Here is a 12,500-nt window from a genome sequence, read left to right on the forward strand (position 1 = left end):
AGGTTGTTGTTTCATTAACGATACTACCAGCAGCACCAGTACCGTCTGCCGAGAACAGGAGGAGGGCGGAGTCTTCCACTTAGATCTCCTGCGAATTCGTCCTGTGACGGATGGCCGACATAGAATTCTTGCGTGCATTACACATGACGCTTTTTTGACAATCCAACACAGACAGAAATACAAACGCGATTGCCGAAAAGTACTAGTTATAATTAATGATTCATTATCACCTGCATCATGAATAAGGGACGTTGGCAACACAGGCAGACCACACAAACAGACAGGCACTACACCGTCATAGTTACTAGCATTATGAATGGAGTTTCTTAACAACGCAGGCGCACACACTCACACTCACACTCTCACTCTCACTCTCACTCTCACTCTCACTCTCACTCTCACTCACACTCACACTCACACTCACACTCACACTCTCACTCTCACTCACACTCTCACTCACACTCTCACTCTCTCTCACACTCTCTCTCTCGCGCGCGCGCTGCTGACTGCACTACGCAGTCTGCTGACCACATGCACCCACACTCTCTCTCCCAAGGTCTATATAGACCTCCCTCTCTCCATATTCTAACAATACAGGTGCATACCTTACCTAGACAACACACAGGATTGCCTAGCCACACAAACAACCAAACACCCTCCACCCACCCACCCACCCACACACTCCTTCGTCGCTGTAATGCAAATACAACTTCCTATCAGTACAATACATACAAGTACAGGCAGGCAGACAGACAGACAGATACTATTCCACACACCAGCACCTCCCCCCTCCCCCCCCACACACACATAACACACCTTGTTGCTTGTTAGGTTACCAATCCCCTCGTCCCGCTTCGTTGGGGAGGATGGGGAGGAGGGGGGGGAGGAGGAGGAGGAGGAGGAGGAGGAGGAGGAGGAGGAGGAGGAGGAGGAGGAGGAGGAGGAGGTCGTGGAGGGGATATTCATGTTGTGGGTTGCGTCAACAGAACTTGAGGGGAGAGCGGTAAGTGGGAATGCGTGAGAGATGAGAAGAGAAGAAAAGAGAGGAGAGGAGAGAAGATAGGGACGGAGAAAAGGAGGAGAGCAGAAGAGAGGGGAGGGGAGGAGAGGAGGAGGAGAGGAGGAGGAGAGGAGGAGGAGAGGAGGAGGAGAGGAGGAGGAGAGGAGGAGAGGAGGAGAGGAGGAGAGGAGGAGGAGAGGAGGGAGCAAAGGGAGCGAAAGGGAGAGGTGAGGGGAGAGATGGGAGGGAGGAGAGATAAATGAGAAGGGAGAGAGAGGAGATAGAGAGGAGAAAAGAGCGTGAGAGAGAGAGAGAGAGAGAGAGAGAGAGAGAGAGAGAGAGAGAGAGAGAGAGAGAGAGAGAGAGAGAGAGAGAGAGAGAGAGAGAGAGAGAGAGAAGGAACGCAACGAAAATCGAAAGGTAAACAGGTACAAATGCACAAAAAATGTTAAAAATAATCAAGATAAGACTACTGACCCAATACCAAAAGGAGACGATAAACTATATCAAGGCACCCTCTACAACAGCAACAACAATAACAAACAACAAACATAATAAAATAGTGGCCACAAGAAATCTCTACTTTGGCACTGCAAAGTAGACTAACATTCTAGCATTCCCCGACTCTGTGTGTACGTGCGTGCATGCGTGCTTGTGTCCGAGTGTGTGTGTGTGTGTGTGTGTGTGTGTGTGTGTGTGTGTGTGTGTGTGTGTGTGTGTGTGTGTGTGTGTGTGTGTGTGTGTGTCTGTCTGTCTCTTTCTATATATATATATATATACATACACACACACACACACACGTATGTGTGTATGTATGTGTGTGTACGTGTGAATGCAAGTGCATGTGTGTGTATACTTGTGTATATGTATACGTGTGTATATGTATACGTGTATGTGTGTGTATACGTGTATGTGTGTGTGTGTGTATACGTGTATGTGTGTATGTATATGTGTAAGTGTGTGTGTGTATATGTGTGGGTGTGTGTGTATATATGCATGTTATGTGTATGTGTTTGTGCTTCTGTGTGCGCGCGCGCGACGTGTGCGAGCGTGTATATTTATGCCACGGGGCCTGTGCCATTGCCCGAGCAGGATATCAATGGGTGTCACTTCTGACCGTTGAGGAGGGGAGGGACAGGGGGGGTTTAGGGGGGCACGGAGTCCGGGGGAGGAGGAGTGGTTAAGAGAGGAGAGGGTAGGGGGGGGGGAGGTGGGTGGCATAAAAGAGGGTGAGGGAGGGGAAGAAAGAGGCAGAAGAGAGCAAGAGTGAGATGAGTGGAAGAAGGATTGGAGGTTGAGGGAAGGAGAGGGGGGGTAGTGAAAAGGATAAATCAGAAATGAGGAAAAGAGGGGAGAGAAGAGGGGAGAGGAGAGGGGGAATCAAGGGGATAATCAGAGGAGAGAGGAATCGGGAAACAAACTTGGTTAATTAAAAGCAGAAATACGAAGGAACAGAGAAAACCAAGTTAATACGAAAGGAGTGGAAAGAGGGCAAAATAAAAGGGAAAGAGGAAAGAGAAAGGAGAGGGGTAGTAGGTGGGAGAGGTAGAAGGGGAGGAGAGGAGTGTGGGAGGGGAGTGAGAGACCGTAGGTTGGGAAAGAAATGATAAGAGGAGAGGAGTTAGGAACGACAGAGAAGAAAACATAAGCGTGGGAGGAGGACGAAAGAAGGGGAAGAGAAAGGAGGACGAAAGAAGGGAAGAGAGAGGAGGGAAAAAGAAAGAAAAGGAGAGGAGAAAGAGAGAAAGAAAGGAAAAGAGAGGAGGGAGGGAGAAAGTAGGGAAGAGAGACAGTGGGGGAGGGAGAAGAGCGAAAAAGGGGAGAGAAAAATTCATACAGGAGAGGAAGAGATGGAGAAAGGAGGAGATGGAGAAAGGAGGAGAGGTAGAAAGACGAGAGGAAGGGAGAACACACGAAATGAGGGATGAGAGGAGGTGGGGAGGTGAAGGGGGAGGGGAGGGGGAAGAGTAGCTTGAGTCGTCATACCAACGCGATAACACAGGGGAGAAAGACCTTGGGAAGAGTCACCGGTACATGCGTATGTCCGAGAGGGAGAGAAAAAGGAAGAATAGGAGAGGGAGAGAGAGGGAAAGAAAGAGGAAGAGGGAGGGAGAGAGGGAAGGAGGGAGAGAGGGAGAGAGAGGGAAAGAAAGAGAAGAGGGAGGGAGAGAGGGAAGGAGGGAGAGAGGGAGGGAGAGGGGAGGGAGGGAGGGAGAGAGGGAGGGAGGGAGGGAGAGAGGGAGGGGGAGGGAGGGAGGGAGGGAGAGAGGGAGGGGAGGGAGGGAGGGAGAGAGGGAGGGGGAGGGAGGGAGGGAGAGAGGGAAGGAGGGGAGGGAGAGAGGGAGGGAGGGAGGGAGAGAGGGAGGGGGAGGGAGGAGGGAGAGAGGGAGGGAGAGAGGGAAGGAGGGAGGGAGGGAGAGAGGGAAGGAGGGAGGGAGGGAGGGAGGGAGGGAGGGAGAGAGGGAGGGGGAGGGAGGGAGAGAGGGAGGGAGAGAGGGGAGGGAGGGAGAGAGGGAGGGAGAGAGGGAGGGGGAGGGAGGGAGAGAGGGAAGGAGGGAGGGAGGGAGAGAGGGAGGGAGGGGAGGGGAGGGAGGGAGAGAGGGAGGGAGAGAGGGAAGGAGGGAGGGAGGGAGGGGGGGGAGGGAGGGAGGGAGAGAGGGAGGGGGAGGGAGGGAGAGAGGGAGGGAGGGAGAGAGGGAGGGGGAGGGAGGGAGGGAGAGAGGGAAGGAGGGAAGGAGGGAGAGAGGGAGGGAGAGAGGGAAGGAGGGAGAGAGGGAGGGAGAGAGGGAAGGAGGGAGGGAGGGAGGGAGGGAGGGAGGAGGAGGGAGGGAGGGAGGAGGAGGGAGGGAGAGAGGGAGGGAGGGAGAGAGGGAGAGGGAGGGAGGGAGGGAGAGAGGGAAGGAGGGAGAGAGGGAGGGAGAGAGGGAGGGAGAGAGGGAAGGAGGGAGAGAGGGAGGGAGGGAGGGAGAGAGAGAGAGAGAGAGAGAGAGGGAGGGAGGGAGGGAGGGAGAGAGGGAGAGAGAGGGGGGAGGGAGGGAGAGAGGGAGGGGAGGGCGAGGGAGGGAGAGAGAGAGAGAGGGGGGAGGGAGGGAGAGAGGGAGGAGGAGGGGAGGGAGGGAGAGAGGGAGAGACGAGGGACGGGGGAGGGGAGAGGGGAGGGGGGAGGGAGAGGGAGAGGGGAAGAGAGAGAGAAAGAGTGAGAGATGAGAGAGAGAGAGAAGGAGAGAGAGAGAGGAGAGAGAGAGAGAGAGAGAGAAAGAGTGAGAGAGAGAGAGAAGAGAAAGAAGTGAGAGCAGAGAGAGAGAGGGCGATGAGAGAGAGATAGAGATGAGAGAGAGAGAGAGAGAGACGAGAGAGGAGGGGGGGAAGGGCGGGAGGGAGAGAGATGGGAGAAAGAGAGGGGGGGAGGGAGGGAGGGAGTGAGGGAGCGAGGGAGAGAGGGAGAGCTAGGGGGGATAGAGGGGGAGAGAGGGGGAAGAGAAGGGGAGAGAGAGAGAGAGAGAGAGAGAGAGAGAGAGAGAGAGAGAGAGAGAGAGAGAGAGAGAGAGAGAGAGAGAGAGAGAGAGAGAGAGAGAGAATAAAATCTACAGAAATACAACAAGCAGGGCACCTGTCTTATCGCCTTGCACGCCACAAGAAAAAGAGAAACAGCAAGATAACGGGCGGAGAGGTCGCGCTGGACAAGTGGCCGCTGGAAGGGGCAGAGAGCAAAGGATTTCGCGCTACAATTTGCAGTCTACTTATAGACTGTATATATGTATATATACATAGCTATATATTCATATCTATTTATCCATCTATATTAATTTGTTTATCCATCAATCTAGCTCTATATGAAATATATACATGTACCATACACAATGCAATAGTATGAACGCATAACTGCAAGATATATATATGAAGACACAGACACACATACACACACACACACATATATATATATATATATATATATATATATACGTATACACACACACACACACACACACACACACACACACGCACACACACACATGTATGTGTGTATGTGTATGTGTATGTGTATGTGTGTGTATGTGTGTGTGTATGTGTTGTTGTATGTGTGTGTGTGTGTGTGTGTGTGTGTGTGTGTGTGTGTGTGTGTGTGTGTGTGTGTATTATGCATCGTACATATATATATATATATATATATATATATATTATAAAAATATTTGTATGCCACTGACCGATCACCCAGTATTGGACCACGAACTAGTGTAAACTTTCCACGTGACCTTCTCCCTCCCCCTCCCCCCGCCCCCTCTCCTGACTTGACTTCCTTAACATTCACCTTCTGCGATCCTCTGGTGCACTTAAAGCCGCACATTTGCAAATACTTTCAAATCCACTTTCAAAGTTCCAAAGCCCGCGAAGCAGTGCTGGATCTCCGTTAGGTAAGTGACTGTCAGATTAGTCTGTCGGTCTTTTCCATCAGTCGCTGGCTGTGGCCGTTTCTCGCCGCACCCGGGCTAGAGGCTGTGCACGTGAACATTTATGTCTATAGGCATAGGCATGGATACAGACGCACAGTCCCCTTTACTCATACGCTCTGTCTGTCTGTCTGTCTGTCTGTCTGTCTATCTCTGCCTCCCTACCTCCCTCCCTCTCTCTGCCCCCCCCCCCCCCCCCCCACTTCTCTCTCTCTCTCTGCCTCGGTACCTCCCTCCCTTCCTCCCTCTCTACCTCTGGCCACCCCCCCACCCCCCATGGAATAACCACTGTCAGTGTTCGATCAACGTCAACTATTCTTGCAAGCAATCCTTGATTTGAAGGTATTCCAAGAAAGCATAAACCGAAAGATGAAGAAGGAAAGAAAGGGGAGAAAGAAAGAAGAAAAGGGACACGGGAACAAACAGGGTCAAGTTCATGCCCAGAATAAAAACTAAAATAACTGAATATAAAAATAAATAATGTAAAACATAAAAAAGAAATGAAAAATGGCAAAACGCAAGACCTGAATCACCACAAAATACTGACATGTCAAAATCTGATCTTTCAAATAACAAAGACACTAAATATATGTTACTCCAACTTCAAAACAACACGAACCTTTAAACTCCAAAGCACCAACCCACCTACCCACCCACCCACCCACTCACCTATCCTCAGCCTTCAGTAAAATTTCTCTTTCATAACATATCACTTAATTTGTTAGGCCTATTAATCTAGCAGCCATGATAGATCTACAAAAAAAAAAAATATATATATATATATATATACAAATCACAAAAAAAAAATATCTAGAATATCATAAATTATCCAATTTAATAAAACTACTTCTGAAAAGAAAAAATACGAGCACCAAACAATTTTTATGCGCTTTCAATCCTTGGTATTAACCTTAACTCATACTTTCACGAAACTTTAAAGACGAAACTGCTAAGTGATTTATGTAATATAGAAAAAAAAAAAAAAATATATATATATATATATATATATATGTACATTTTTGTTTAAGTTACCCCCCAAATATTAATTTTCTTTGCTCAACAATTTGTATCTCGTTCTCTACTTTGTTCTCTTTGGGAACACCCACAGAAAAATGAATAATTGAGAGGTTACATAAAACCTTTTCTCCTAATCCAAAGAAATGGTTCATTACAAGTATTGTGAAATAATAAATATACAAAGAAAGACAAGGAATTATTCGTATCACTCATATACACAGAGTACAGTAACATATATGATACTGATAAAACTTAACCGATATATCTCTCAAGCATCACTATAACAACAACAACAACAATAATATAGTGATAATAAAAATAAAAATAATGTTATATAATTATAAAAACTACAATAAAATAATAATAATAACAATAATGATAATATGATAATAAAAGTAACAACAACAACAACAACAACAACAATAATAATGATAATAATTATGAAAATAGCAAAAAAAATTATGATAATGAACAATAAAAAATAATAATGATAATGATCTTGATGAGGATAATGATATTAAACCACCATTAGCAATAACAACAACCACAATAACTATAATAATAATATAATCATAAATCATAAAAACTAATGATAATGATATCAATAATCATAAAACCTCTTCGTCTGTATAAAAAGTTACATTATGATCCATCAAAAATAATACATTAAGACATAACAGCGAGGAACAATTGCAAATAAAAGAACTCACACACTAATTAACATCAATTATGGTAATAGCATCCTCATGTAATATGTCTGCCTGCCAAATACCAAAATAATAATGATAATAATGAGGAGGAGGAGGAAGAGAAGAGGAGGAAGAAAAGGAAGAAGAAAAGGAAGAGGAAGAGGAAGAGGAGGAAGCAGAGAAGGAAGAAGATGAGGAAGAAGAAGAGGAAGAGGAGGAGGAAGAAGAAGAGGAAGAGGAGGAGGAGGAAGAAGAAGAAGAAGAAGAAGAAGAAGAAGAAGAAGAAGAAGAAGAAGAAGAAGAAGAAGAAGAAGAAGAAGAAGAAGAAGAAGAAGAAGAAGAGAGAGAGAGAGAGAGAGAGAGAGAGAGAGAGAGAGAGAGAGAGAGAGAGAGAGAGAGAGAGAGAGAGAGAGAGAGAGAGAGAGAGAGAGAGAGAGAGAGAGAGAGAGAGAGAGGGGGGGGGGGAGGGAGGGAGGGAGAGGGAGATAAAGGGAGAAAGGGAGATAAAGGGAGAAAGGGAGGGGGAGAGGGAGGGAGGGAGGGAGGGAAGGAGGGAAGGAGGGAGGGAAGGGAGGGAGGGAGGAGGAGGGAGGGAGGGAGGGAGGAAGGGAAGGAGAGAGAAGTAACACTTTATTCATGCTATCTTGTGGGAAAAAAGAGGCACTTTGTTGAAGATTTTCCTATTGTTGAAAATGGGAATACAATTATGGCCATATTTTATTTACTTTTTCTACTTTCCTGCGTATACTGCTGAAAATAGTGTGACAGACTGTAATTACTGCCAGGCTTCTAATATTTGTTAAATTAAATCATCACAACTGGAAAATATTGCTAATAGTGATAATAAAAAGAATTAAGACTAAATAAAGAACAGTATACATATAAACGACTATAATAAGTAACCATATAATACCAAGAATGATAAGTATAATACTAACAGTAATGACAATAATAATAATAGGAATGCTGATAATAGCAGAAACAACAAACTCATAAACAGATAGTTTAATATCAAAAAGATTGAAATAACTTGAATATTATGTAAAACAATAAAAATGTTCTCATATAATGTGAAACTGTACACTGATGCATATTACATACAACAATTTCAATGAAAAAAATTGTGTAATTGTGTTAGTACAGTGACAGTGTGCTATGTGGTGCAGTAATAGCATTCTCGTCTAGCAACAGTGCCATTCAAATCCCACACGGGGTAATTTAGAAGCAAAAGTAAAGAGACAGCCTGTCACTCCAAACATAAGAATAACCATTGTAACAAATGGTATAAACTAAACTATTATACATCTACAAAGTATAGTGCTCGTGGACTGGATTGCATTCAACAAATAAACATTTGCTTCAAAAATTACATTGGTCTAGTAATGTGTAGCTTGAGTAGCTTCTCAAACCCAAATATTATAAAAGAAATGGCCAAATACAATCAGTAAAATACTATTTTTTTAAGTGCTTTGGTATATTATGAGCTTTCTCTGTTTTATATTGGTGTAAATCCTGATATTACTTAATTAGTTGTAGTGGGTGTGCAAAGGAATAAGAGTACTGAAGAGGAGGAAACTTAAGAGAAAGAAGTGAAAAGGAAAGGGCAAATAAAAGAGGTGAAGTAAAAAAAAAAAAAAAAAAAAAAAAAAAAAAAAAAAAAAAAAAAAAATATATATATATATATATATATATATATATATATATAATTTTAAAAAATTAAGAACAAATGGAAAAAATGGCAAGAGCTTAAATGAGAAAACTGAACAAAATAAGATTGGAAGAAATACAAGGGTGAAAAAAAAGGAAAGAAGAAAAGAGTACAAGTGTGAGTAAGAGTGAGAGTGAGAGTGAGAGTGAGAGAGAGAGATGAAAGAGAGAAAGATGAAAGAGAATAAGGAGAGAGAAAAGAGAGAATGTGAGAGAGGAGAGAGAGAGAGTAAGGAGAGAAGATACAAGAAGATGAGGTGAGAAGACAGAAAGAGGACGAGAGAAGAAAAAACACAGGAAAGAAAGAAAGGAGAAGAGAGAAAGGAAATCAAGTTATCAGATCAAACACTTTCCTCTGAACAGCTTTTCATTTTTACGTTGGTTAGTGAAGCCCAAGAAAAACAGACAAACCTATGCTTGTTGCAAATTCCCGTAAATACTTTTCTCGGCCATGACCTGCCCTGACAAACAGCAGCTCTAGGCAGTGCTATGCAACGTCCTGCAGGGTCAGAGAACAATGAAAGTGGAAATGGCTAAAGCTGGGAGGTGAAAAATGAAGGATAAAGATGGATGGAAGGGGGAAGAAGGGATAAAAATGGATGAGAGGTTAATGATAATAAAGAAAAGTAGATAGTGTAGGTGGATAAAACTGGGGAACATCTAGATGAGAGGGAAAAAGGCAAAGATTAGTAGTAAATAGAAAGTATATGGGAGAAGGTGGATAGATAATTGCATAAAAAGAAGAAAATAATAGTAAAGACAAAAGAAATAATTTGATAAAAATAGTAATGCTGGGTAGGTGGATATGATTCAGAACAAGATGGATAATAAAAAAAATAAAAAAAGTGCTAATAAACACAACGAACAAACATTAATATACTTGAGTAAATTTTGTACATGCATATCAGGCAATTCAAAAAGGTAATGTGAAAATTTATATATCAAGAAAGCAAAGCCAGAATAATTGATTGAATAAACATCTGAAAAGTGGACAGACTGAAAGGAAAAGAAAGGAAAATAATGTGAGTTTACTTCCTTAATTGTTTTTACACATAGAGAGCTACACTGGTACCAAGTCACCAATGAGTCAATTACGAATACTGCCTGTGTTTACCCTTTTCCTTGATTTTCAAATATATTTTTTGTTATCTTCTATTGCAGTTACTAATGTCAATAACATTATAGTAATCATAATTTTTATAATAAAAATAACACTATCAATATTCATAGCATTAGTAAAAAAAAAAAATTCCCTGCCAATTCAAGGAAAGGTGAAATCAGGTAAGGTCACAAGGTCTACTAATTGACTCCTTTGTGGCTAAGCACCAGCAGAGCCATCTATGTGCAGAGACATTTCACAAAAATATAGAAAATGAGCAGAGTGTCCTTTGCACTCGAGCCTAGGCCAATAAAACTGCCACGTCCTAAACATTCTGGCAAGATAGAGTTCAGTTAGGTTCCTCATTTGATGATAAATCACCTCGGCAAGATTCTAACAAGATCAACAAGATTGATTTTGCTAGAACCAAAAAGTCGGAGGTTTGTCAACCTTTACCCAAACTCTGGCAGGGGCAGATAAATGAATGTCTTATTAAGGTTTACAATAAATCAAAACAAAAATAAAACAAAAACTGATAAATGTATATATATATATATATATATATATATATATATATATATATATACACACAAAAAAGACTAATTGTTAAACTGGTTGATATTTGAATATGGTTCTTATGAAAACCATGATTACAATAAACAATAACTGTTATGCTAAACTGCTAGATTTCAGATTTATATAACGCACAAAAGCAACATTATAAAATACCAAAGAGTGATACATTAAAAATTATGTAGAGACTAAATCACAATTATTAGTAATCAAACATAAGAAAAAGAACAAAACCATCATATCATAAAATGTAATAAACAACAAAGCTATAAATAACTGAAGAAAACATTGTAGAGTAAAATTTTAATTATTTACACAAACTATTCTTATACATTATTGTATATATATATATAATGTATATATAATGTGTACATAATTATTCCTACATACATTATCTGCACAGATGAAACCAGCTATTTAATAACTCTCATTAAAATAGCTAAAAATGAATAATTTTGAGGTTCTGGTACTCTAATATTTTTTGATTACTTAACTGAACCAAATTAAGCATTTCTTACATAAAGGATTATCTTGCCAATTCACCAACCACCACAAAAATAATACGAAAATCCATCTAATCATACCTGAACCCAACCGTAAAACAGAAAAAAAAAACCTCGATACAAACTTTAAAAAACCGGAACAAAATTCAAAAATACCCATGCACGCTCCCCCCAACCCTTCCCTCATTTCCCCTCATTCCTCCCTCACGCAATCCGCTCACGAGACGGCAATCCACGCGTAAAAAAAAGCCACAGACTCACGGAACATTAGGCTTAATCCTCTTGACGCTGTCATTGTGCTCGCGACTCGACATCTTCAAAAGAGTGAAGTTTCTGGAGCGGTTTTCATGCGTGACTTCGCGACGCCCGGGGACGAGGGAGCGTTCGCCCAGGCCCGGATTTCCGCGTGCGGATTCGCGGGTGTGCGGATGCGCGGATGCCGAGGCGGCCGGAGATTGCCGTGGCTCCGGACAGTGTATCGTCATTGTGAATATTTGTATATTTGTATGTACGTGTATTCAGACATATACATATACAAATGTGTGTATGTATACATACATACACACGCATATATACATATATGCACACATATATATAATATATATAAATACACACACACACACATACACGTGTGTATGCATGTATGTATGCATGTACATGTATATATATGTGTATGTATGTGTATATGTATATATATGTATGTATGTGTATATGTATGTATATGTATATATATGTATATATGTGTATATATGTATATATGTATATAAATATGCATATATATAAATGCATGTATGTATGCATGTGCATGTACATGTATGTAAATATATATATGTATGTGTATATGTATATATATGTATATATATGTATATATATGTGTATATATGTATATGTATATAAATATGCATATATATAAATATTTTAATAAATATAAATATATATAAAATAACCAAATAAATATAAATATATATAAATAAATAATTATATCATATATAATATATGTGTGTGTATATATATATATGTATATGTATATGTGTATGTAAATAATATATATATATATATATATATATATATATATATATATATATATATCGAGCCGAGCCGCCAAGCAGGAGCTCGGATCTCTGGCTCTTCACGACAGGTTTGATCGATCTGCCCGAGCCACGACTTCCTCGGTCGTCCCACAAGCCTCCTCCCACCCAGGGTTGTCTCGAACAGAGGCAACCTGGTGGGCAAGATCATCCTGCGGGAATCGAGCCAGGTGGCCGTAAAGCCTGGGTTGGCGATCGCGGATGGTGTAAGTAACTGGTCCTGTGATCGCTGGTTGGACACATGGTCCCGCCAACTGTACTCCATGATCTTGCGCTAGGACATGTTACAAAAGCGTCAAGACGAGATTCCAAGGCATAATATAGCGTCCAGGTTTCACAACCGTATAGCAAAACTGGCAGTATCAAGGCCTTGAAA

General features: G+C 41.8%; 1 protein-coding gene across 3 annotated transcripts in view; it reads right to left on the reverse strand.

Annotated features, from left to right (window-relative positions):
* The window catches only part of LOC125038188 (adenosine kinase 1-like), a 53,994-nt gene that overhangs the window by 34,802 nt on the left and 6,692 nt on the right, over positions 1-12,500 (reverse strand). Inside the window, exons 1-2 of one of the 3 annotated variants that reach the window (XM_047631569.1) lie at positions 11,298-11,418; positions 9,273-9,360 (exon numbers count right to left, since the gene is read on the reverse strand). The exons of 1 other annotated variant lie outside the window; for it this stretch is intronic. In XM_047631569.1, coding sequence (XP_047487525.1) covers positions 9,273-9,360; positions 11,298-11,331 — 122 coding nt within the window. In that variant the 5' untranslated portion in view covers positions 11,332-11,418. Of the gene's footprint in view, positions 1-9,272; positions 9,361-11,297; positions 11,443-12,500 lie in introns of those variants that run through there. One more of the 3 variants, XM_047631570.1, reaches the window with a different exon arrangement.

The sequence above is a fragment of the Penaeus chinensis genome, chromosome 24 (genome assembly GCF_019202785.1).
Source record: "Penaeus chinensis breed Huanghai No. 1 chromosome 24, ASM1920278v2, whole genome shotgun sequence".
Classification (NCBI taxonomy): Eukaryota; Metazoa; Arthropoda; class Malacostraca; order Decapoda; family Penaeidae; genus Penaeus; species Penaeus chinensis.